The sequence below is a fragment of the Neolamprologus multifasciatus genome, chromosome 22 (assembly GCF_963576455.1).
Source record: "Neolamprologus multifasciatus chromosome 22, fNeoMul1.2, whole genome shotgun sequence".
NCBI lineage: Eukaryota > Metazoa > Chordata > Actinopteri > Cichliformes > Cichlidae > Neolamprologus > Neolamprologus multifasciatus.
Window position 1 is genome coordinate 32,235,348 of NC_140459.1, and position 27,154 is coordinate 32,262,501.

General features: G+C 39.9%; 2 protein-coding genes across 2 annotated transcripts; one reads left to right on the forward strand and one right to left on the reverse strand.

Moving 5' to 3' along the window:
* The first annotated feature begins 2,132 nt into the window (after positions 1 to 2,132).
* Positions 2,133 to 5,096, forward strand: agr2 (anterior gradient 2). The gene is made up of 8 exons (XM_085149865.1): positions 2,133 to 2,275; positions 2,568 to 2,692; positions 2,777 to 2,840; positions 2,928 to 2,980; positions 3,141 to 3,217; positions 3,345 to 3,408; positions 4,657 to 4,740; positions 4,851 to 5,096. The coding sequence occupies exons 2-8, from the start codon at positions 2,581 to 2,583 to the stop codon at positions 4,898 to 4,900; spliced, it is 504 nt and encodes a 167-aa protein (XP_085005991.1). The 5' UTR covers positions 2,133 to 2,275; positions 2,568 to 2,580; the 3' UTR covers positions 4,901 to 5,096.
* Positions 5,097 to 7,546: 2,450 nt separating this feature from the next.
* tspan13b (tetraspanin 13b) lies at positions 7,547 to 21,063 on the reverse strand. The gene is made up of 6 exons (XM_085149017.1): positions 20,747 to 21,063; positions 17,548 to 17,715; positions 16,133 to 16,213; positions 15,127 to 15,240; positions 13,029 to 13,139; positions 7,547 to 8,248 (listed from the first exon to the last, which is right to left on the reverse strand). Exons 1-6 carry the CDS (start codon positions 20,807 to 20,809, stop codon positions 8,174 to 8,176), a joined length of 612 nt encoding a protein of 203 aa, XP_085005143.1. The 5' UTR covers positions 20,810 to 21,063; the 3' UTR covers positions 7,547 to 8,173.
* Between the last annotated feature and the right edge of the window lie 6,091 nt (positions 21,064 to 27,154).

A 27,154-nucleotide genomic window follows, 5' to 3' on the forward strand; every position in this document is an offset into this window, starting at 1 on the left:
TCACTGATATGCGTTTTATCCCCTTTTAATTCAGTTCTTTGTTTTTCTTGTTGTCATTTTCAAAAACAAAATAAACAAAAAACAAGAAAATGTTAAAAATGACCAAAAGAAGAAAAAGAAAATTAACTGTAGAAGACGTGGACGGAGAAATCAAAAGGATAAAACCAGAACAAAGGTTTGAGTAACCGAGGCCTTCAAATATCTGGCATTTAATACGTGGAAGGAATTTACATGTCTTCAGTATCTGTGTTGGGATCTAAGATGTGGAATTCTAACATTGTGGGTTATTTAACCTACAATATAAAAGCCCCTTGAGGTGACTGTTGTCAGTACTATATCAATAAAAACGTCTGTCTTTGGTGAGTTGATGCAACTGGAAAGCTCTAAACTAGCATCCATTTCAATACAGCAGATATGATGACATGTTCATGCTGGTTTAAATGGGAAACTGAGGATCTGGCGTTTTTAGAAGATACTATGGCAAAGAAGCCATGATGATGATGATGATGAGGTTCAACTGGTCACAAAAAGAAATGTTAGTCTTTCTCACATTGGTGTGGTGAGAAAGGTGCAGGTCATGGAGCTGAGGCACAGGGAAACAAGGAGTTACGGAAAAAGGTCGAATAACACGAAGACCCTGAGAGCGGCCAGAATGAGCCATTGTGTCCGTTCAATGGGTGAACTGGACAATGGAACTGGAGAGCTAAGCTGAGATGGATGCTGCAGGTCACGATTAGCTGATGAGTCTCAGGTGTACAGGTGAGTTGGCCGAAGGAGCAGAAAAGGAGCACCACACCCAGACTGAAGAACGCACACAACAAAGACACAAAGTGCACCAGCAACAAGAGACATGAGGGGAAAACAGGGAAAACGTCAATTTCCTCAATCACACCAAACATTGATGTGCGTTACTAATAAAATCTGTTTGCTCAGTTCCTGTGTCATCTGTTGTTTTACCCCATCACAAAACAAATAAACAACTAAGTGTGTACGTGTACATGTTCAGGTCAGCGGGTCCTGATTGAATAAAGAGCACATCCTGGTAGAAGAGGATATTCATGAACCTGGAAACCCGTTTGTTTTAAGCTACACAAAAGCTGCTTAGATAAAAAGTTCCTGTGAGTGGAAAAGTTTTAATAAAAACCCCCAAATATGTCTGTTACTGGAATATAAAAATGCAAATTCCCATTTTCTCATATTATCTCATATTATGATGTGTTAGTGCCCATAAAGAAAAATGTTGCTCAACTCAAATGAATGTTTCACTCTACTTCCTGAGCAGAGGAGAGCAGGTGTGTGTGGACTGTTAGAAACTGCAGGCAGATCTGTGGTGAAAGGCCTGATTCAATCAGAGGTAGAATAGCCGGAGCCTGAACAAAGCTGCTATTGACTGCAGCTAGGTGACCATGAGACCCCCGCTGCAGTGCACAGGCGACGGCTGAGATGCTCTGAGATAAAAACCAGGCAGGATACAAACCTGTGCATCGTGAATTAGTTCTTGTCTGCTAACAAGTCCTGGTTTTGAAAAACTAAAGGCTCAGGTCATCATTTTGTTCATGCAAAGCATCATTCGTGCTCTGCATGACTATAACAGCAGCGCACTTTGCAGCAAAGCGGATATCAAGTTGCTGCTTTGTGCTCTGAACCAATCACATGCAGACCAATCATCATTCAGTCTCCGATCGCCTTCCTATGTTTAATGCTGACTCGGCCCTGGATCGAAGCCAAACATCCCAACTCATCCTGATCACATCTGTGCAAAATGTGCATCAAACTAATTATTACTGTAGCAGCCAAACGAAACACAATAATTCAGTTTTTATTTAAATGCACCAAATTACGCCTTCAGATTATAACTTCAGATATTACTTACTGACAAATATGGCTACATGAATATCTTTTTAATCTTAATTTGTAAATAGTTTCTCTTATTCCTTTTCAAATTATGATTTCATATTATTTAAAAGGTGCTGCTCCATCAAGTTCTCTTCTGGTTGACAAAGGTGTGTTGAGTCCCAACATAAAATGTTTAAATCATGATCTTACAACAGGATGTCTTTGTTCATACACACGGAAAATGCAAATGATCCACTTTCACTATGAAGTTGGTTGGCAAACAAACTTTTGCGTCACTCTGGCATTCCTGCACAGAGAAGTGGGGGAGGGAAGAAGGTGGGCTCTCAGCCAACAGATACTTAAATACAGGACAGGTGAAGCTAGAGTCAGTGCAAGTCAACGATCTGCTCACATTCTCTACCTGACTATTCGGGAACAGGTAAGCTAAAGAACTTTGTACCTTTTTTGTGTGAATACTCTACTTTGTGAAATAATTGCACGTCATAGCTAAAACTTTACTGAGGAATGTTCATTACGGGAAACGAAAAAGCACAAAAGTATCTGGATTTCTGTTAAAATAGTCTCTATAAAAGTGTCTCTTCAGTTTTGCTTCCTGTTACTGCAGGTTTTAACAGCTCATGTGCTGATCGACAGCTGATGCTTCAAGTCTAAAACTGGTTTGCATTTCTTAGAGGAAAGATTTTGTAGCTGGTTTGTGTTTGCTGTTTCAGGAAAACTCTAAAGATGGTTAAATCAGTGCTGTCTGTGCTCTTGGTCCTGGTAGCCATTTCCTCTACCTTTGCTGCAAAATATATCCCCAAGAGTGGGAAGAGGGTCCCACAGACTCTGTCCAGAGGTATTTGAGTCGTTTCATTCACGCATTAAGCCCAGTATGAGGTAAAGGACGCACTTATCTCTAATGGTGTCTTTGTCTGTGCAGGATGGGGCGATCAGCTGATCTGGGCTCAGACTTATGAGGAGGGTCTTTACTGGTCCAGATCAAAGTAAGACATAGTTTCAAAATAAAAGTCCAAACTTTGGCTTAACTCTAAAATTCGCTGAAGCTTATGATGGGCTGGTTGGTATTTTAGGAACAAGCCCCTGTTGGTCATCTTTCACCTTGAAGACTGCCCACACAGCCAGGGTGAGCAGCTGCTATTGTTTCACTTATTAAGTTCCTCACAGTGTTTGTTCTGTTTGAAGACTGAGTGTGTGTTTGTTCATATGTGATGTCACTTTGGTCATCCTGGTGCTGTTCTCTACACACCCGAGTTATAAAACTTAAAGTCAATTTTCTCCCACAGGGCTGAAGAAAGTCTTCTCCGAGGATAACGAGGTCCAAAAAATCCTCGATGAGGACTTCGTCATCCTTAATCTGGTGGTAGGTTACAACACCTGACAAAATGAAGTATTTTAAAGTCTTTCAGTCTGTATTACATTTTAAGGTTCAGCACTGGCGTGTAGGTTTACGGTGCATGTAAAAAACTGTTCTTTTGCTTCTCCTACAGTATGAAACCACAGACAAACATCTGTCCCCTGATGGCCAGTATGTTCCCAGGCTCCTTTTTGTTGGTAAGAGCTTGAGATTAGGACATATCTGTTATATAGACTGGTAACTACTATTACATCTATCAGTGTGTTTTATTGCACTGAATCCTTTTAATGTTTCTCAAGGAAATGACATTAACTATAATTAGCTGTATTGTATATCAGTTACAACTAGGGATGCAACGATACCAATTTTTTCAAACCGATACGATACCGATACTTGGATCTGAGTACTTGCCGATACAGAGTACAAAAACCAATACTTCTACCACACACACACACAAATACAATGAATTGGAAGACAGGTTTTATTTTGTTCTCTGCCGATAATAAATAATATCTTAATAAAAATGACCACAAAAAAATTTCAAGTGAAAAATAAGTCTCCACATTGTAATTTAACAAAATATCACTGAACTATTGGCACTGTCTCGAGCTTTCAGAATAATAAATAAACACTTCTGTTTGGAATAAAATAAATACAAATTAGGTTTGAGAATAAAATAAACTTTTAAATTGTTGCAGAGTGCACACACTGCTTGTCTTTACCTCTTCAGAAAGTTTTGGCACCATTACCTCCTGATTTTCCACGACCGGCATTGGCTGGTCATCCAGAGCGATAAAATGAGTCGAGCCTCTGTTATTTTAACTGCCCGTGGATTTTCTCTTGACATTTTTCATCGCTTTTCCAAAACCTGAGTTAAAGTTGGCTGTTCCACACTGCTGACATTTTGTTTAGCCTAGCTACAGCAGCCTCCAGTTTCTCTTTTTTATCTGGAGCCGCCAGTCTCACTCGCCTAACCCTGTGCCTGTTTAGCGTGGGATGTCCCCCTAGTGGCCAATCTAAAAAACTACAACAGAAATGACAAGCCACCCTCTGATTAATGAAATAAGTTAGTATCGGTTCATGGTATCGGTTAACTTTTACAAGTATGAGTACGCACACATTTTACAGTATCGGCCCCGATACTCGATACTGGTATCGGTATCGGGGCCAATACCGATACTGGTATCGGTATCGGGGCCGATACTGTAAAATGTATGTGTACTCATACCGGTATCGGTATCGGTGCATCCCTAGTTACAACCATGTCTCCAATATATTGGTGCTTTGGAAAATCCTCGCCCATCCTAACCTTGTAAATGAATATACTACAGAGACAACAAATAAAATGTTAAAAATCGGATATTTTATAGTGAAATATTATGAAATCATAGTTTGATGCACACAACTGGCGTTTTTTCACTTACCCAGCGCCAATTTCTCCACAGACCCCTCAATGACAGTGAGGGCTGACATCACTGGTCGCTACGCCAACCGCATGTATGCCTATGAACCAAGTGACATCAAACTCTGTAAGTGCTGCAGCCCATACGCTGTGACGCGTACTTGTATCACGATGCAGTTTTTGTCTGCTTGCATCCATTTACACTGTGTAATTAAACGTTTCCTGTCTCTCCCTCAGTGGTTAGCAACATGCAGAAAGCTAAGAAGCTTCTGAAGTCTGAGCTGTGAGCAGCAGGAAGACACACTGTGATGCTGATCCACAGCTGCTTTCTCCACAGTTTACATATGAGAAACAACGCACTGGAAAAATTCTTCTTTTCACCTTCACTTGAAATGTTTTCTCCCTGAATTCCTTCCTAATGCTTGTTATTATTACTGTACGACAGGAATATTGAGTGAATAAATGAAGCTGTTCTCACTGACAGATAGTCTGCCTTCTTATTTGCCAGACTGTGTGGAGTCAAATCTTTATGTTTAATCCATGTGTAATCATACTAACAACAACATAATGAAATGACTGTTAACTTCAGGTCTCCACTCACCCAGCTGTTAAATGTTTAAGGCTGTGTGGGAGGGCTAGAAAAAAGCAGTTTTTACTGCATTCAGCCTGTATTAACCATAATGACCACTTTGTTATTTGTATCTATCTCAAAAGGCCAAAAGGTGTTTATGTGTGTGGTCATTTTTCTCTTACACCACTATAGGAGGTTTTTTAAAATGTGATGGAAGTGCAGATTTTCACCTTTAATTATAGTAGATCAATAAAAGCGTGGCATTAAAAGTTTAATAATTACAGATATTTTTGCCCACAATTTTCCCAGCATTTAGTTTGCACACTAACCAGAGTTTAGCATGTTCAAGTTTATGACAGTGCAGTTAGAAAAACAGAAATTAAAATATGTACTTCCAGAGACGTGTCAGGAGACAGACTCTTGTCTCTGAAAAGAACAAAGTTCACTTATGACATTTAATCACCCGATGACCAAACAAGCTGGCTCAAGTCTCTGCATACGAAATGTAGACATTAGAAAAGATATTTTCATGTAACATATTGATTAAACTTGTCTTTTGATTATATCTTTGATTAAAAATGAAGATGATTTACTATTAGCAAAAAATGGAAAAGCTCTGTTATAGCACTGAAGACCTTCTCTAAGCTCTTCTCTTACCCTCTCTTGTTGTGATGACAGGAGAAACCCCGGGGGTGGGGGTGGGGGGCCTTCAATCTCTCTCCGCCCACCTTTTCTCGACACATCAGATGATGAACTGATGAAGCTGCATTTGACAGTATGTGCAGTCCAAACTAGGACAATCACGGGGAATCATGGCTAACTTTAACTTTAATTTTACAGGGACGATTATTTTACATGTATTCATGTTGTAGGCATTATAAACATGATTTTTAAATTGTCATAAATATAGTCTATTCAAACTAATAGATTCTTTTCATATTTGAATACCTCACATCTATCTGCCTGCTAGGAGACATATTTATCTCTACAACAAACTCACCTGGTCAAACGTACAAACAGCTTCATAGCAATGGTTTTGCTTCTTTCATTCATTGACTGACATATTAATTCTTTGTCCGAGCACCAACCACAACCTGATCAGAATATTAAATGACTCTAATTCCTCCTTTGCTTGTTATCATTGCCATCATTAGCAGAGAGGGAAAAAGAGACTCTCAATGAAGCCTGTCTGGTTCTAGTTAAATTAGGAGGAGCATCGTTTGCTCCTTCAATATAACCAAGCCCAGCAGTCATTAAATCCCTAAAAAAGTGGCACCTCCTCAGGGCCTGGGAGTGTTTTTTGTTTGTTTTTTGTTATGGGGGGGGGGGGGGGGGGGAACCTCCTATAAGAGGGGGAGTCAGCTTCCTCCTATAAGAGGTCAGGAAGGGACAAAATCAGACTTAACAAAAACATGATAAGCCTGATTGACTCTGCCGTACGCAGCGCACACACACACACACACACACACACACACACACACACACACACACACATACACACACACATACACACACACATACACACACACACTTACTTTCAAATATGCAAAACATCTGCAGGTTCCTGACACAGCCGGTTCTTTGTAATTGAAAAGACTTGAGACTGGGTTACCCAGCAACACAAAAAGCGTTCAGTGCTGGCAGTGTGGACCCGCCCACCCAGAATTCAACTTTACTGAATACGTCTGACTGACAGACATCGTGCTGACAGACTGCAGATCAGGGGTCATGATATGATTATTTCTTGTTATCAAAGGCAAATCACGCCAGTCTCTGCATGCTGATGGTCACCAGCACATCACTGAATCAGAGTTATGACAGAAACATTAACTGACCCCAAATCCACTGATGGAAAGTACCAGCGTTTAACCCGACACTCACAGACTCCAACTGATGCATTTAGCTTCAGTATCCTGCCAGAGGAAAGTTTGATATGCAGGTCGGAGGAGCCGGCGTTTATATTGCCAAGCTCGTGGTTAGCAGACGACCTGCTCTGCCTCCTAGGCCATGGCTGCCTCTGTGCTGGGTGTTATGGTCAGATATTACCACTTTGGTCTGATTCAACAATCTTATCAGTTGCTTTATTACATTTTCTGCAAAAAGTCTAAATTGTGGACATTTCCTTTTTCGCCCTGTGTGAAACAGTACTGGTAAAAATATGAGTATTAACCCATTTTAGGGTTTATAGCTCTTTCAAGATACTCCAGCCATTTAGAAGTAACAGTCCGTTGAAACCTACTGCCCACAGCCCTCATCAACCCAAATATTAGGCTGCTGGTCCTGCAGATGAGTATCAGCATCAACATACTTTGCAGTGGTGCATCGCTACTTATAGTTTTATGTATCAGACAAAGAAAGCATGTGATGACGACACTGATTCTTTTTATTAGATTAGTATCATAGTGTGGTTTCCAGTACAAAGGCTCAGAGGAACTGCTTACAGACTCATTGTTGCAGTTTTTTATACAGCAGCCCACATTTTAATGGACAGAGTCATGCAAAAGGGCAAATCCACAGCAAACAGAGAAAAACACACTTACTTTCAAATATGCAAAACATCTGCAGGTTACAAACAAAGCTGCTCGTCACACATTCACATTTCTACACATGTAAAACATCAGCATCTGTAATATCAGTGTGCAGAGAAGTGGTGATATTATTGCTTCCAGTGGAATCGACTGTTTTTATAAAAGAAACAAAATGACAAAAAAGTGTTGAGAGTTAACTCTCAGGCAGGATGTATGAATACGTCTGGGTTATACAGCAGATCAGTATTCCTTCTTTTTGTTTCACAGTGTACTAACTGTATCTGTATTTTGCAGGATGCTGAGGGCAGCATGTTCGCCACTCCTCACACATAACTTAGCTCTTGAAAACGAAACACATCAGGTTTACTGCAGTGATCAGTCAAAACGCACAAGTCAGAACGTCCGTAGAGGTCGTTTGGGGATGAGGTGATTGGATGTTGGTCAGCGGAGCTTTGGCTGTCTCACAGGAAAGCACTGGGGTTGGCTCGTGGGTCCTTCTGGTTCCTGTAGCAATATGTGAGCCACACTCCCAAGATCTGACACAAACACACAGCACTAAGTTAAAAATTTTCTTATGTCAGTCAATACTATGTAAGGAGTTGTTTCAAAAACACTACGTCATGAGAATTATTTCAAATCCACAGTTATTTATGTAGAAATGCTGCCATGTTTTCTGGACAAACTCACTGAAGGAGGTCTGAGTCTGTTTTTTGACAGAGAAGGGGACTATGAATTGAGGGGAAAATTAAATCTGAAGACTCTTAAAGCACGGACAACGATTAAAACCTTTTGTGTTACTATTTATGGGGTAAAGCTGTGGAACAGTTTTACTGTGGACCTACAGCAATGTTCAAGCATTAGTCAGTTTATAAAGATGTTTCGAAAACTGATTTTGGAAGAATATGAAACTGATAAAGTTGATCACCCATTGTATATATAACTATGCTAAATTGTATCTAAATTATATCTATCACTGTAGCTATGTTTATACATGTTCTCCTTGTTTATTGTGTGGGGTAAGTGATGATGGGAATTAGGTGAATAGTGGGATTCAATACAATGTTGAGCACGGGGTAGGGATTAATAAGTATGTTATACTTCTTCCTACTCCATTTCAGACCTAATAATTGTCATTTCATGTCATTTAGACTCTGTTTTATTTTATTTATTTTCTTCTTTTGTTTTATCTGAGCACATACGTGTGTGTATTTACATATATATTCGTATTTGTAAATGTAAGTATGTGTACTTGTGTATATATTGTTTTTTTTCTGTATATGTCTGAAATAAATAAAGATACAATACAAAAAAAAAGTTGGTCTGACAATCAAAATGCATCCATGTGACCTTATTCATTAATTATTAGTGTGAATGCTGATTACACAGTATTGTTAGCCTAATCTTTATTATTATATTTTATTATTATTTTATATTCTGTACATTTTTTGTACTTCAACACCGTTCTTCATCTTAGAAAAAACATTAACCAAGTCATTATTTTGTCATTTAAATTATTTTCTTATTTGTTCAAATGTTTTAAATACTTTCCCGTCATTAATGTACAAACAGCTGTTTTCACTTCCACGTTGAAAATGAATCCTGTGTCTTTGTTGGTTCAAACAAGGGAAACAGTGAAGCCCATATTAAAAGTTTGCTAAGTAATGATATCACCTGCGAAGAAGCCTCAAGTTCTTCTTTTACAACACAAATCCTTATGAATTCCTTTTTCTGTCTAATGACCAGTGTTGGGGAGTAACGGAATACATGTACCGCCGTTACGTATTTAAAATACAAAATATGAGTAACTGTATTCCGTTACAGTTACCGTTTAAAAAGGTGGTATTTAGAATACAGTTACTTTGTTGAAATAAATGGATTACACGGCGGTACTTCCCTGTTTCATATTGTGGCGGGTCAGGCCTGTTTGGGTTTTGTTTGACAGCTACGTTCTGTTGTTCCAGGTGGCAGCGTTACGGTTGCCATGGTTACAGGGTTATGCTCTCTCTCTGTGTGTTTCCTGGGTGAGAGAGGCCTTTTTGTTGTTGTTGTGCTAAGCTAATAGGCAGAATGCTACAGGTATAGCTCTAAAGAATGTAGCATCATGGGCAGTGTAGTCCGTGCTGCAGGGAGAATGGACTGCCATACACGTTATGTGTCTGTGAGCGAGGGAGGGAGAAAAAGGAAAAGTACGAGCTGTCATCGAGCAGAAACGGGAGCTGGAAGCATGTAAATATAATAATAACCACTGCAGCCAAGAAGAGAGCCTGACGAGCCCAGTTGTAAGTAAGCTATTAAGACTCGACTGTACACCGTGTTCGTGTTTTCCTCCAAAAACAATAAGCTCCGTTGGAGCAGCCTTTCAACGCCTCTCTCTGTCTCTCGCTAGCAAAGTTGACCCAGACAACAAAGTAAAGCTAGTTTTCGGCTACTAGCCCAACACGAACCCACCGTATTAGCCAGAGGTCCCTTTACTACGGTTCGGAGCCGCGGACCTTCAGTAACAGTAATAAATCACAGCAATAGTACATTCATGTAGTTGTAAACAGCATGATAATATATTAAGTAATCCAAAGTATTCAGAATACGTTACTCTCATTGAGTAACGTAACAGAATACGTTACAGAATACATTTTGGGGCATGTAATCTGTAATGGAATACATTTTAAAAGTAACCTTCCCAACACTGCTAATGACTCATTAGTAGTTAACAGAGCTCTGGCTGTTTGTCAGCCTGGCTACAGTGAAGAGAAACCTGAGCTTGTTCTTATTTCCTTTAATCAGTAATTGAAGAAAATAAGCTTTATAGAGGCTTTTTTTAAAATAGAGCAACAAACTATTTCTCGAGGCTAAATGATGATCTTCTAAAGTAGTGACGCACCATTTCCTCTCCAGCTTACGAGTCATCTGCTTTAAGATATGGGTTTGAGAGTTTTACACTAACGAGTTGTACGCAGTAAGGTTGGGCGATATGTAAAAGTTTTCCAACTGATAATCATCCGTCCAATAACCGCAGGTGCAGAATTTTTGATGGGTGGAGCAATGCAATCATGCACGGACTGATTTGCACATTTAGAATTTATAAGTTTTGTTTGAGGGAATATTTTACCTTCTTTTCTTGTTTGTTTCAGTATTAATATAGCTGCTTTTGGATTTTTCTTCAAATGTATTTATTTGAGATGCGCTAAATTACAAAGAAGACGTAACTTTACGATGGAGATTTTTTTAACGTTCGCTGGAAGACACATTTTGATTTTTAACGTCGTTTTTGTTTGAGCTTGCATTTGTTGTTTGGTCGAGTGTGTGCGACAGATAAACACTGGGACAGCTTGTAAGCACGGTTATAGTGGAAAAAGAAGCCACTTTCTCTTTGTTTCCCATTTAAATCAAATGTTTTTCTTTTTTCTGAACATGAGCTTCTGCCTTTCTTTCTGTCATGAGTTTGAATAAATGAATCGCTACATCTGGGCGCACGCTGAGCTCGGTGCGTTTGCTCACAGCTGGAAGACGGTGCCGTCAAAACAGCCCAATTATTTTTCCATTGACTGCTTCTCTTAGCTTCAATCAACATTATCAGCAAACGTACTCGTGGGCAAATAAATAAATAAATGAATAAAACGCTCTTGTAAAAACGATTGGTGAAAGACTCCGCCTACGTCGATATATTCGTCCAGTCGCCCAACCTTAAAGATAGTGTGGAGATCAGGGAAATATTTTACTGCTACTATTCATAACCATCATTACCATTACATTACTTATTATTTCATCAAAGCATTTATTCAATAGATTACACATGTTCTTAGTTATGATTATTACACCTATCACTGAGAGCTTCTGTCTGGTAAAAGGCCAGAAGCGCCAACGGGTGAGGCCGAGTGCGTTGGAGGTGGAGACACACACACAAACAGTAGTTAGACTCATGTTTAGGTAAGAGTTCAAATAATAGTTTGCAAAAGCTTGTGACTGCAAAATTGTGTCTGCCTAAGGGACAGTTTGTTCCAGGAGATAAGCGAGAGATTAATAGGAAGCACCTCGAGACGGAGAAGATGTCCTTTTAACTGTGTCAAAAGTCGTCAACAGAACATTTGTTGTTTTTGACTTTCTGTGTGGTTTCTGGGATGCTTAGGACTCATATTGCACTGCTGGAAATAGTTTATTTTGATGCATATGCTGCTTTTTTGCAAATTTGCATCATAATATTTATTTTTGTTTTTCCTGCAGTATATAAAAATTGGTGTATTTCAAAAATCAAACTATGAAGACACTTAAAATAAATTTCCTGTGGTGGGAAACTATTTTGTGCAACTTTTTTGTATTTACAGTTTTGAGGGATAAGCCTCTTAAATTTCTCTAACTAGAAATATATGTTAAAAAAAACAAAAACGATTTTCAATTTTTTTGTAGTTTATTGCACTTTTTTGCAATTTATATAATTACTATGGACTTAATGCAGACATATTATTAAAATCTAGGCTGTAATGGTTGTATTGATGTATAGCAACTTGAAATGCTCCCAAAAATGGCTCCACAGCATGTAAAAATATAATCTAAGCTCTGGCGGACTTGGTTCTATGGTAGGTCTTAAAGGGTTAAAATTATTGTTTGACCGAAGCTCTTCTGGACCATTATTGTTTTGTGCTCACCCTCAACATCTGAACCCGTAACAATAGGAATCACCATACAGACAAATATGACTATTGTGGAAAAGATTAAATCACAGAAAATGAAATATGAAGCTGAAAGAAGATGACAGACTGAAAACCTTAGGAAAATCGAACTAAAACTGGATCTTATTGATATACTAGAGAAAGTCCAGAAGTGGAAGATTACATTTTCTACAACAGACTAACTTTGAATATAATTTGAGTTTCTGGTTTGTATTCCATACAAGTTGGTGGTGGTGCCATGGGACACATGTGGCAGCCTGCTGTAGGCACTGTCTGAAATATCAGCACGCTCTGATACCAACAAATCGGCGATATGTTACGTGTTGGGAGGTATGAGAGCCATTTGGAATGAATCTACTCATATAAATGTGTTTTATGTTCTGATCATGAATCACTTTGGGAAAAAACATCTGATAGGGCCAACGTTATGGTTAAGGGAATGGTTAAGGTTATGGTTAGGGCTGGAATGGACGGCTGGAGCTTCTGCTCTAAGTGTGTGTTATTGCCACGACCGGCATTCTATTGGATTCAATTGAGATTCCGAAGCGTCTCATAAGGACGCGGAATGGTACCTTTCACCTTGGGACATGTTACGCGTTGGGAATGAGAATTCTCTGAAAACATAGGGCATGTCTGGGCTGGAATGGCTCACCTCGGTGAAGCTGAAAAAGAGGCCGATTCCTCCAACAAATCGGAGAATATCTCCAGCGTGTTCCTTAATCTGGTCTGCACAAGGCGAACAGAAGCTGTTGGGGAAACAAGCCTGCAAGAGACACAGCACATGTTTAAAAACCGTACCAATGCTTCTGACTAGGGATGGGTATCGTTTAGGTTTTATCTGATACCGGTGCCAAACCGGTACTTTTGAAACGGTGCCGGTGCTTAAACGGTGCTCGAACCGGTGCTTAAAGAATGGAGAACACAAGCTTTGTCCAAAAACCTCTCATGTCCAGCTGTTTTTTTGTAAAAAGATAACAATGTTAGCCTTTTCTGCAGCTATAGGGCATATATGGTATCACTCTTGGCTGGAAGCAGTGCTTAAACAATGGAAAAAAACACAAATTTGTCCAAAAACCTCTCATGTTTAACTGTTTCCCACTTTTTCTTTGGTCATTTTAGCCTTTTTGGCCAGGGTGAAGGGAGTATCTGCCATCAAACAAGAAGACAGCTGCATGTAGCTATGATGATGTTTGCTAGTTCACCTTACATGCATTAATGTAATAACGTGGTTAGCCTACTCAATGTAAATTAAACACGAACAACATTAAGCTACTCACGCAGAGAAGAACGGCTGCTGCTGCCATCATCATCCTCATCATTTCTGCTACACTGGCAGGGCTAGGAGCCAGGACTCTACTCTTCAGCTTTTTGGGGGATGTTGCTAACTCCGGGTCCGATAACAGGCACCACACCTGCAGTAGATGCGCTCGGTGTGAGGTCTCGCAGCAAACTATCAAATACGGCGCATTTCTCGGCTTTTAAAAAAAGACGCTATGCGTCGCCAGGTGTTTCATCGGATTTCAGGTGTTACCTCCTTTCCACAGTATCAGCTTAAAGCACTTGTTGCAGGCTGCTGAGTTTGCATATTTTGCTGTGAAGTACAGCCAGACTTTTGACCGCTTCGTCTTGGACATTTTTAATCTGTAGCTCTGCTCTAAAAGAACGTACGTACCTGGACCCGCCTACTATCCCCGGAAACGTAAAATGATTGGCTACAATTCGAAGTGTATCACATCTCAGGAAAAAAAAGCACCGAAATAAAGCACCGAAATGTGCGCTGCTTTTCGGTCTGGTTACTACCGTTTATGTCAGAACCGGTGCCATCATGGCACCGGACACCGGTACCCATCCCTACTTCTGACAGTAGAGTCGTTGTTTCAAATGAACTTTACTGCTGTTGCTTTTCAAACTTCAGCTCACTCTCAACCAGTGATGGGAATAACGGCGTTACAAGTAACGGCGTTTTTTTCAGTAACAAGTAATCTAACTAATTACTATTCCTATCATTACAACGCCGTTACCGTTACTAACAAGAAAATGCGGTGCGCTCGCTATTTTTCAACAAACAGACGGTTGAAGCTGTGTTCAGTTTACTCCATCTTATATCAGCTGCAGGAAGTAGCTGTAAGTAATCTGGGCGCTGCAGCTTTAAGCTGCTCCCGCGGACGCACAACAGCTGGAGCTAATGGGGCAAAACAGTCGCATTAGCCACAACTGCTCCTTGGCTCTTGGACAACTTTGATAATTCTTTTCACTCCTCTGTCTGAAACCTCGCAAGGAGCAAGGTTGTGGTCGTTGTCAGTTTATCATAAAATGATGTTCTTTCCACTTCTGGATTATGGTCCCAGTGGTGCTCACTGGGATCTTCAGTAATATTCCTCTGTAGCCAACAATAAAGTTCCACTTTTCACTGGTTTTACCCATCATGTTTTAATAGACCATCAGCTGGGACTGAACCTCCCTTTCTTCATGTTTTCAACAAAGTTTTTTATTATCACACAAAATGTAATTACACAATTTATGTGTCTATGGTTTGATTTCGTTGTGTGTGAAGTGGGTGGGTTGTTATCAACATATGGTGAGAATTTCATGTCAACCTAAACTTTAGAAATATATTTACTTGAAAATTTGTGATGTGTTCAATTTTATTGTGCATTAAAAAAAACAGAAGCATCATCAGCCTCTTTGCACAAACTGAGATATGTGACATGTAACGGGGAACACTTGGAAAAGACTTGATCCAAACTCACAGCCTCACACATGCTGTTAGGGTCGACATGTTTGAAGCCACAGCAGTTGAGGCTCTTCTCCACATCTCTCTGGGTGCTCTCAGAGTTGTTCCAGCCCACCTCCAGCAGGTGATCCTTGAGCAGTGTTAGAAGGAACATGAAGCATTACATCCGTCATCATCTGTCAGTATTTTCACATTAAGAGGTTAAATGACTTAACGAGCACATAGTCTGTGCAGCCTGACAAGTTTAGAGTTTTAATCACAGAAGCCACACTGGTTCACTTTTATATTTAAGTTTTTATTTGTTTATTTATCAGTAATAATCCTTATAGATGTAGTGGCCAAAAAATGGCATGCTGAAACAAAACTTTATGTTAGCTACTTTTGGAGAGGCAGGTTTTAGGTCAAATCTACTTTTACATTTCACTTTTTATGTGTTATTCACTGATAATATCTATAAAATAGGATTCTCATTGAAGTAATATTATTAGTGTTTACTGACCACAATTTACACTTATTTTAATTTTTTTAAAATTTAATATAATTTGATTTCTTCCTCCTATTACACACACTTTCTTTCTTTTTTGGACGCGTTCCCATTCAAACGAATAGGGGAAAATTCTGTAGTTTTTTAGGAATTTTGCGAAAACTGTGCAACAAATTGCTACCAAACGTCACAGCACACTATTCCCAAACAAGCTGCACAAAACCATATATCATATGTGGGGTTTTCTCAAAGCTGCAAGGAGAGTTTTGTTTCAAACTATCAGGTGGAAGAACGAGACGGTGCTGTCTGCTCGTTCAAGTCCTCCACCTTCCTGCATCTCAACAGCTCTGATGAAACTTTTTAAAATGTGAGTTGTCTAACTGTACTGGATATAAAGTCAAGTAATAACAAATTAATGTGCAACAGAGAGCACGAACAGATGTAAGGATGTGAATATGTTGTAATGCAGAAAAAAACTGTTGTTCAAGCTGCATCATTTGTGCTGCTCTGCACTCTGTGGAGAAACCAAAGCTCTCACCTGTTGCTCTCTGTTGACAGCCAGACAAGCGCTGGAAACAGAAAACTGTACAATAAAAACCATGAACAGGATGATCATGTACTGAGCGTCACTGTCAAAGAACAACAACAGTGGACACGTTGCAGACATTGGACATGCATGCAACATGCAACAGAGCTCATTCATAGAAACATATCTGCTAATAGTAAGAAAATAGTCTGTGTGCAAAGTTCACTATTGTCTGTGAAATACAATCCAGCTCGGTATCTTCTTCCACATAAATACATTAATATATAATGAATTTTCCAAAACAGGAATGTTAAGACAGCATATTGTAGGAGATAAACAGTGTGCTGGTCAGAAACAGGACAAACAGCTCTAAACAGTTTAACTGTAAATGTTCTTTTTTTTTTTTATTTCTGGTCAATTACAACTAATTAAACATCTGAATCTAAATATTACAGAATTATTTTTAGATTGTTTAATTAGCACAAATTCAACGATACCACAAAACAACGACCACAGAAGATAAACCAACGGTATTGTAACTGTCCCTGAGACAGTTACAATAAAGTTGGTTATTTCATGTTTCTGTGATAGATACATGCTTAATTTAGTTCATTTATTTACAAGATAAGATGATAAAAGTGTAACATTAATTAAAAAACATGTCTAAAATATGTGTTTGTTAAATATGTAAAGTGCTGTAAAGTTTGTATGAGGTAAAGTTTGTAATTGTCACATGACCAGAGTTTGGTTGAGAGCACAACCATGGCATCGTGGAGCTAGCATGGATACATGGCTACAGATGCATCTACAGCCTCAGCGTTAATGTTATTCTGCATGTGGTCCAAGAAGCGCACACGGTGTGGTTTCATGTATATTGTTTGTATAATGTTGCATACGTGTTCTACACGGTAATGAGAGGACATTTTTGTTATATCCATTATTGTGCATTTTTTCTGTTCTCCTTGCACAAGACTGTTTATGGACACTGATATGAGAGACTGATAAGCTCAAACATTTATGTTGTAAACTTTGTGTTTCTTCAGTTTTCACGGTGTCTGAAGACAATAAGAGTGAGAGAGAGAAATAAATTTCCGAAGACATCAGTATGATGCGTGGCCATTCTTTGTTGGACCCCTGTAGTTACAGATATTATTATACATAGTTTCTATTTTGTCTTCGTTTCTTTATGCACCCCACCAACATGCCCCCGACCAGGTTCTGCTGGAGGTCTCCTGCCACCAAGAGCTTGTTTATGTTTGATTGTTGGGGTCCTCCCTTTATTGTAGGGCTTTACCTTACATTATCTTCAAGCGTCTTGAGATGACTGTTGCCGTGAACTTGCACTACTGGAACTATATATGTAGAAAAAGGATTGAATTTGTGAAAGTACAGAAAGAACAGTCATAGCATGAGTTTGTGAAGGATACAAAGAAGAGCAGGACTTGGTGATGCTTCATTGCCCCGATGAGGCCAGCCAGAGCCACGAAGAAGAGAAAGACACCCACACCAATGATGCCTCCCACCACCTGGAAACTGGAGACCAGACCAAACCACTTTCCCCACGCTGCGATGCCAATCATCAGGAGACTGACCATCTGCAGGACAGACATACTGGCTCAGTGCGAAAAGTTAAACACTATTTTTTAATCTATCAGCAGGTCAGGGCCGTTCTGTGAGGAGTTTGCATGTTCTCCCCATGTCTACATGGTTTCTTTACACGCTTCCTCCCACAGTCCAAAAACATGCAGTTACACAGGTTAGGTTAGTTGCTGATTCTAGGTTGAATGGTTGTGTGTCTCTCTGTGTTAGCTCTGCTACACACTGGCAATCTGTCCTGGGTGCACCCTGCCAACTGCCCTACAGCTGTGATAGGTCTTATTTGGAGAAGTGGATTGAATATATCTACTTTCATATGCGCTAAATTGAACATGTGAAATCAACTGCAGCAACAAAAATCAGCCATATAAGTATCCACACTATCACACGTGGGTTAATTATTGAAATTCTGCTTTAGGTTATAAGAGAACTTCATTGTATTGTCCAGTATTTGCTGTCTGCATTGACTTTGACCACAAACAATCTGAGTGGCTGCCATATATGAGCTACTGTGTAGAGGTCTGGGGAAACACATACAAAAGTAACACACAAACAATAACTATAATACAGAAAAGGGCCCTTAGATTAATAAATAATGTGGGGTACAGGGACCATACAAATGCACTCTTTGTCAAAATGCAAGTTATTAAATTCCAAGACTTGGTGAAGCTTAAAACAGCGCAAATAATGTATAAAGTAAGAAATAAATTGCTTCCAAAAGAAATCTGTAAACTGTTCATAGAAAGAGAAGGTGGGTACAACTTAAGAGGGAAATGGAATTTAAAAATACAAAGTGCTAGAACAACTTTAAGAACGATGTCTATCTCAATTGCAGGAGTTAAATTATGGAACAGTCTAACAGAAGAAATAAAAGAAAAAACATAAAACAGTTTAAAGTAAGATATAAAAACCTAATTTTAAATAAGTATAAGAATGAAGAAAACGGGGTTAACCCAGGACGGTAATGTTGCTGGTAATGGTGTTGTGGTTCTTTTTTGGTTTGTTTGTTTTTCCATAACTTGTGTATCTGCAAATATACACATTCTGTATTTTTCATATGAAAGAAACTATACTGTGGTGGGGCTGCTAATTTCTTGTTTTTGATTTATGTTTTGTTTTGTTTTGCTTTACTTTTGTTTCATATGTTGTTTGTTTAATTTAAGACTAAAAAAAAAAATGTAAATGAATGAGAGGTAAAACTTGAGGGGGTAGGGACAAATAAGTAAATACTTCTCCTCCTTTTCAAACAAATAATGGAATGATATTTTGTAATGATTGTGAAGGCTCATGTTTGAAATGTTTGAAATAAAAATGAACTGAACTGAACTGAACCAGCAGCCAACGAATCTTTGTCTGAAGTGGTGACACACAGTGTCAGCAGTGTAGCTTAACTCAAGTTCAGAAGAGTTTAAATGTGCTTCTTCCTTCATCACATGCACATGGTGTCATGGGCTGGGTCGTGTGACCCAGTGTTTGAGTTTTATGTATTTTTGTATCCATGTTTGATCGAGTTAATTTCTAGGTGGCTATTTAGTTCTTTAATCAGTCTCCCTGATTCGTGCGTCTCCCTGTCATGTTTCATGTCTGTGTGGTTATGTTAAGTTCATGTCATGATTTATCTTCATGTCTCTGGGTTTCCTGTTTTATTTTGAAAGAGTCTGGTGGTCTTTGTTCACTGCATTTAGGTTTACTCTCCCCTGTGTTTCATTCTAGTCAGCTGTGTCCTCATGTGTCTCCACTTCCCCTGATCACCTCATGTGTGTATTTAGTCCTCAGTCGTGCTGTGTTCAGTGTCGCGTCGTCTGTGTTCTCACCTCCATGTTTTCACGGTCAGTCTTTGCAGTGATCATCATAGTCTCTGAGTCTTCCTAGTTTAGTTATAGTCACGCTATCCCTGCTTTGTCTGTACACTTTGTCTTCAGCCATAATAAAGGCTCTCTTTCTGTTAAGTTCACTCCCGTCTACTCACTTGTGTACGCACCTGGCTCCATCACACACACCACCGCACGGCCTGTCTCCGCAGACCGTGACACATGGTAACTAATTTTAAAAAGTAAAAATACTCAGTCAGTAGCATAGAACGATTTATGTGGATGAGGAAAAATATCAATCCTTGATGTGATTTTGTGAGCAAACCCAGTAACGTTGTTATGTTTTAGGGACATTTTGCTGGGATGACTTGACTTGTACAACATGGTCCTACCTGCTCTGCTGGATGGCTTTACAAGCACTAGTTGTGGGAATGGATACATGTTCTTCTTTATTAAAAAAAAAAGTGATAATAAGAGCATTTTCGTCTTCTTTTTTAAATGTGAGCTTAAATGCATGTGAATATCTTATCCTCTCTACTTTTACGTGATAAGCAACAATGTTGTACACTTACATAAAGAGAGATTCAACAAGAAGCAAAGGCCAACATGTCAGACTGATATGATGATATAATACGAAAGTTGCAGTGTCAGATACGGCAGATTACCTCACTGTGAAATCATCAGTACCTCCTACACACGCTCAGATCGGCTCGTGGTCGCCACTGAATTGCAAAATCTATGGAGCGCCTTCTTTAAAGGGCTGCAAGGCTGCAGGTCAGTGTGCAGCTAAGGGCTGGTTGGATCCATCAAGCGTCATGTACACACCTTAATCCAAAGCAGACATGATAAGAGCTATCAAAGCCTGCAGGAAAGGCTTCCACAGTAAGGGCGACCTCTAAAGTGCCACCCCCCCGCCCCAATAATCAAGCGCACAGTTAAAGGTGGAAACTGTAGATCCTCCCGTTTAAAAAAGAAAATCGGGCGCTTTTCTAAACTCTCGTCTCGTATTCGGTTCACCCGGTGGATGGAGCGGCCACCTGATCCCACCTACCACAGTGAATAATTGATTAGAGCAGCGTCTGACCGCATCAGTGAATTCTGTAAAAGTGGACGTGTCCTACACTCCATCTACACACTGTGAGGGTGATAAAATGCTATCTGTGTTGATGAACGCGGCACTTTAATTATCCATATGGTGAGCTGTGATGTGGATACTCACAACATAGAGGATGTTGAGCGCACACAGGGAGTGCTTGGAGCAGGTAAATCCAGCGCAGCTCATGTTCACCAGCAAATCAACACAATAAATCCTTCAAACTGATGTTTAAATAAATATCTCGACACAAGAAATCAAACCCGGACAAAGACCCGCTGAGCTACTTATTCCGCTAGTCCGCAGCAGTAGATGATCGGTCCAACCTGCGAGGAAAAAAGAGGTTTACGACCAACACCTGAGTGCAGAGGAAGTCACATATTGACCCTTCAAAATAAAGTCAAATAAAGACCGACCGTGAGATAGATAGACAGACATCGGTATTTTGAGGGAAATTTGGATGCAGCATCTACCTTCATCCTCCTCCGTCACACCAACCCTCTGCATCTTCTCCTTCACTACATCCACGAATCATCTCTGTGGTTTTCCTCTTTGCCTCCTGCCTTCAGTGTTACACCATGACATATATTTGCACAAATATTTGTGTCCTTTTGTATTATATTTATACCTGTATCTCTATATGTATCTATATCTATATTTATCTTAATATTTATCTATATATATCTCTGTTTCAACACGTTTGTTGTATGTATGCTCTGGTATTAATAAAGTCTCTGATTCTGATTCTCTTCAGTGCACATTCATCAGGTCCTTGAAGTCCTTCCATCTTCTCAACACAGTCTTCACTTCACAGTTGGTGCAGTTCAATCTGTGTTAACCTGCTGCACCCTTTACAACTCGAGCTCTCTCCCTAACCAATGGGGAGCACTTTTCATTTTAATTTTTATGTCTATATAAGCGTTATATGACAGTATGTTTGCACTAAGTACCGCAGCAATTTCCTAATGTTGTAAACCTGCTCAACATTTGGCAATAAAACCCTTTCTGATTCTGAGCCAAATCCTTATCTCTGTTCTCAGTGTCCTCACCTACAAAACACTGTAAACCTTTGATGGACACCTTAAGTATCTTCGTCTGGGGTGTAAACATCACGTAACAACGTCTCTAGTTACAATCAGTTGTGTGTTCATCGTATAATAAGGATGCACGTGGTCTGTTAATTCCAGGCTGAAATGCCATGCTTTTATTATGAAGGATTAAAATTACACGGAAGTCCAGTTTGCGTGTAGTCTTATGTTTTTTTAACTTGACTCCTAGTCCACATGTGACAGGGGGCAGGATATCCGATCCACTGATTGGCTAAAGAGAAGCAATTTCCTCTTAAAATATTCCAGTAAGGTTGTTGTCAGGAGCCGTTGAGCTTCATCGTTCACCGACGACTCTTCGCCTGAAAACAGCACAAGCGTTGCTGGGTCACACTGAGCCGTCAAACACACGCAGCGTTCAGGACAACAACGGGAGAAAGTGAAAATACATAAGAGAACCGCCAGTAACAAGATCATCTGCTGAGCGGCGAGCAGCAGCGGACAAACTGTCCTATTATATATTATAAGACTAAAGTCTGACATCAGATCTCATCACCTCAGAATGTAACAGACACATGATACGTGGTTCCAGTCGTTCCGCACTTCCTCTGCGCAGGTGGCCCGAGCAGCCACTCAGCGATCATAAACTCATATGACCAACAGATGGCGCTGCAGGACCAGTCAAACTCAAATGACTCGCTGAAAACCTCACCGGGCAAGTCATCGTGATAGCGCCGGTGTTGTGCCAAAAAGTGATCGTCTGCCAAAAACGGATTATTTAAACTGCTACACATAACTTGTTGGTCTGTGTGAAACATCAAATGTGTCCCTCGTGAATGAAAAAGTCATCTTGAGCCACAAACAACATCACAGCGTAGACGCCGTCAGTTTTTGGGAGTGACTTTTATACGTCCTTTATTTATGCAGTTAAAAAAGCTCGATGACATTAAAAATGTGTTTTTAACCTCCTCGGACCTGGCGTCATCACATTTTGGGTTATTTAGACCAAAATACTCAATTTTGCTCTACAAGGGCCTGATATCCACCTACGAGGACGTTATGCTGCTACTGTTCTATCAAAATTGTAAACAAATATCCTCATATGTGGCTCTGATTTTTCATAAAAACAAAAATAAGGTGAAAAAAAATCTGGTAATTCTTTGTTTTTACATTTATCGGGCCCCAATATGCACAAATATCAAAGAGAAATTAAAAATGCATGTTGTGGAAGAGTTCGGGTCTTAGGAGGTTAAGAGTAATCCGGCCAAGAAGACAGCAAATATTGCAAGAAATCTAATAATAGTTCTGTAAACATATTTTAAGTGGACAAAAAGGATGGATTTGGTTGTAATGAAAGTACAATAAGTACAAAAAGATGTAATTTTAACATTTTATATCGAACCCCTTTGTAAAGCCTGTTGACCAAAGTCTATTTGGGGTTGAGTATCTGAGACACAACCAACACAAGCGTGAACCATTGATTAAAGGGAGGATGTTTCCTCTACTTTCATATTGTTTAATGCCAAATTCTGACCCAACCATCCAAATAGTGCAGAACCAGCAACATTGTTCTACTGTCTATTTTTCTTAGTTTTTCTTTTTCCCACCTTTCAAATGTTGGCCTTTGAGCCCAGAAATCCTTTTGTTTCCCTCTTTGTTTTATGTTTTTAAGATAAAATCATCCTTAAGAAGCATGATATTAAATAAATTCTTACAGAATGGTGGTGACAAGTGAAAAAGTCTCTGTTAAATCCACTCTCAAATTAAGTTTTTGTTGCTAATGCACAAAAGAATACCTGCAGTGGTACTTCTGAGTAAAAAAAACTCATAAAATATATGTGCGGGATAATCAGGTTGTTAGCTTTTACTTGTTGCAAATCTGCAACGCCTTCCTTTAGAGGGTTAAAGGATTGCAGTTACAATGTGTAGAGGGAACCAGTATACACGCAGGACGGAGTGCATTGCCAAAAACCAAAGACATTTCTGCTCACTTGCTACTAAATGTCGTGAAATATGTCAAATGTACAGAGGTCATGATAACATTCCTGAACACTCCTTTGGGTGGCGCTCTCACTTGATGTTGGCTTTTTCTGGTGTCACTTGCTGTTTCTGTTACAACACAGAGTGGTGTTATTAGCTGTGTCCAGGGGCTGCATCCTTCTTCTTTTTTTTAAACTTTAACAAAAGAACAAAGTACAAGAGCGGTAGCTACCTTAGCAGAACAAAGATTACATAAAACATAAACTGTAGAAACTCGTTTCAGAACTTGAGAACAGAAGAAGGAAATCTAGATGTGTCAGGGAGGCAAGAAAGAAAATTTCTTCTTCCTTTTGTATCAAGCACCCTTTTGCATATTTGATTGCGAGAATAACAATAATGTTCTAACTGCTTTATGATTAGAGGAAAGTCTGATAGTGTCACATAGTTATGGAATTCCATCATGAAAGGAAGGAAGTGCGGTTTTCTGTTCAGAACATTTGCGAATATGAAATTTGGCCCATAAAAGAATTAAATTAATTACAAATATAGAAGAGTTCATGTTGTTATCCTGATGTAGGATAAGACATCTTTCCAAAAAAACCCTGAAAATCCCCTCTGATAGTGTCTCTTACATAAAAAGAGACCGAGTGGGAGCCCAGGCGCTGCATTCGAAAGCCGATTACGTCACAGCGAGATGACGAAGACTATCCTAATTCGAAGGCTCCTCCAAATGTGGCCTGCTTTTCCACAAATTTGAAGGGTGGGTTAGGTGGAGAACGGGTGGTATCTTCCTCCAACTTCATCATCAGCTGATCACAATGGAAATGACAACTTACAGGGGTACAAAAGCCTCCGGGGGCACACTCACACTAGGTATAGCTGCCCAGTGCTGAAGCAAGTTAGTTCTAGGGTTAAAGAACCCTAATTTATTGTACCGCAAATGTTTCCCTCTGGCTTCTGTATGAGCTTCCGTTTAGTTAGCACACTGAGATTGGTTCTCTGCCATTGCACATGTGCTCCTAATCCAAACTACTCATTGCTGGAAAACTTGTGTCTTGCCTGACAAAGTGGAACAGACCAAAATATCCTCTAAAGCCAGACATCACATCGTGATCCAAGGAAAATCAGGAACAAATGAGAAACAAAGTAATTGAGATCGCTCAGTCTGGAAAAGGTTAGAAAGCCATTATCCACAAATAGTGAAAACAAGGAACAGTGGTGAACGTTCCCAGGAGTAACCGGCTGACCAAAATTACCCCAAGAGTGCAGCGACCACTCATCAAAGACCCCAGAACAACATCCAGAACTGCAGGCTTCATCTGGCTCAGTTAAGGTCAGTGTTCATGACTCCAGCATGAGAAAGAGACCGGGCAACGATGGCGTTAAAAGACAAAAACACTGCTGAGCAAAAGGAACATAAAGCCTCGTCTCAGTTTGGCAGTGAACTCCTTAAAGATCTCCAAGACTTTTGGGAAATTACGCTGACGAGACAAAAGGTCCAGGTGTGGGGATGGAGTCACAGGCCTTCAATCCAGGCGGTGCACAGGTCGGTCAGCCTGGTCCTGCAGTCTCGGGCGACTGCTCCGTCTGCCTTCAGAGTCATCATCTAAATCCATTATTTTTCGCCAGTATTAGATTAAAAGTAACTATTACATTTACAAACTAAGCTTTGGTGTCAGAAATTCAACTGTCAAATGAATAAGAGTCAACAAGTATTACACATCTTTGTCCGATTTCCTTTTTTCTTGAGCACCACTCCTAAATATCATTTTAGAAGCCATTTATGCAACATTTGGGGAATCAAAATTCTGCACTGAAATGTAAAGTTACAATGTTACAATCCTGCCTAACCACAATGTCGATGCTGGTTCTAATCAAATGTTAGTGTCTCAAAGAGAAAAAGCACTCTCAGGATTTAAAATCTCCTGATGTGAACTACAGACAGATTTATCTGGTGCTGATGGGCTAATTCAACACTGTGTGAACTAATCTGACGTGTACGGCTCCACATTTACATGTAACATTTCTATAACTGCAGTGTGCGCAGCAAGCAACACAGAAAGTCATGTGGAGCTAACTACAATAAACGTGTTAGATACTGTGACTAGAGGCTGGAGTAGAGGTTCACCTTCTTTAAAAAAAAATATCCATCCATCCATTTGCTTCTGCTTATCCTTTTCAGGGTCGCAGGGGGCGCTGGAGCCAATCCCAGTTGTCATTGGGCGAGAGGCGGGGTACACCCTGGACAGGTCGCCAGTCTGTCGCAGGGCCAGACAACCATTCACACTCACATTCACTCGCACATTCACACCTAGTGACAATTTGGATTATCCAATTAACCTATCCCCACAAGCTAAAAAAATATATTATTATCATTATTTATTTATTTTATTTTCTCAAGTTTGAAGTTGTTACAAACACAACATACATGACTGGGGGATAAGAAAGTAAGACAGGAGAAGTTCAAGAAAAGAGGGGAAGAGGCACAGTGAAGAGACACTAGAGGTTGACCCTCCAGCAGGACACTGACCCTAAACATACAGTCACAACTACAATGAGATTGTTTAGATTAAAGCATATTCATGTGTTAGAATGATGTATTCAAAGTCCAAAGCAAAGAAATAAAGAACTTTTTAGTGCTTTTGTGACACGGTGACGAAAAATGTAGGAGTTTGAAACTCATGTTAAAGTCTTCTCACCGTTGCTGATTATCTCCCTATAGCAGCAACTCTGTGTCTATTTTGTGCTGCTGGCTACAGCGGAAACATGTCACCATTCCAACATACGGTACACAACTACTTATTTGTAGATTTTATATTTGGATTTCCTGCATATTTCTTCATGTCCTAAAGCAGGGGTGGGCAATTCCAGGCCTCGAGGGCCGGTGTCCTGCAGGTTTTAGATCTCACCTTGGGTCAACACACCTGAATCACATGATTAGTTCGTTACCAGGCCTCTGGAGAACTGCAGGAGCTAATTTAGCCATTAGCATTTAGCATTTAAATCAGCTGTGTTGGTTCAAGGACACATCTAAAACCTGCAGGGACACCGGCCCTCAAGGCCTGGAGTTGCCCACCTCTGTCCTAAAGTAATAGCGCACTGTTCAGTAGCATCAAGACTGGTCCCAGGATGACAGAGGTGCTTCATTAATGTCTCACTTAGTTCCTTTTGTTGTTAAATCCTCTTGTACTTGATTTCAATGGGTTTTTGGTTCTTGATAGAAAATGACTGAGGACAGTTTTCCCAAACGTCTGCGTTGCTGTACTTGCAGTCCGTTAGACTATTTAAAAAAAACACTGGGTCAAAGTGTTACTTGGACTATAAGAGACCCCACTTTCTCATGCCTGTTCAGTTTACTCAGTTTCTTTAGAGCTCTGTATTCCCTGCTGCATTGTCTTCATTTTCCATGCCTCTGCTCCCATGGGAATACACTAAGCCCTGTCACAGTTCTCATAGACACAAGCAGCAAGCATGGCTGCTGTCAAGGACCCCACTACCCTCTCTTGGA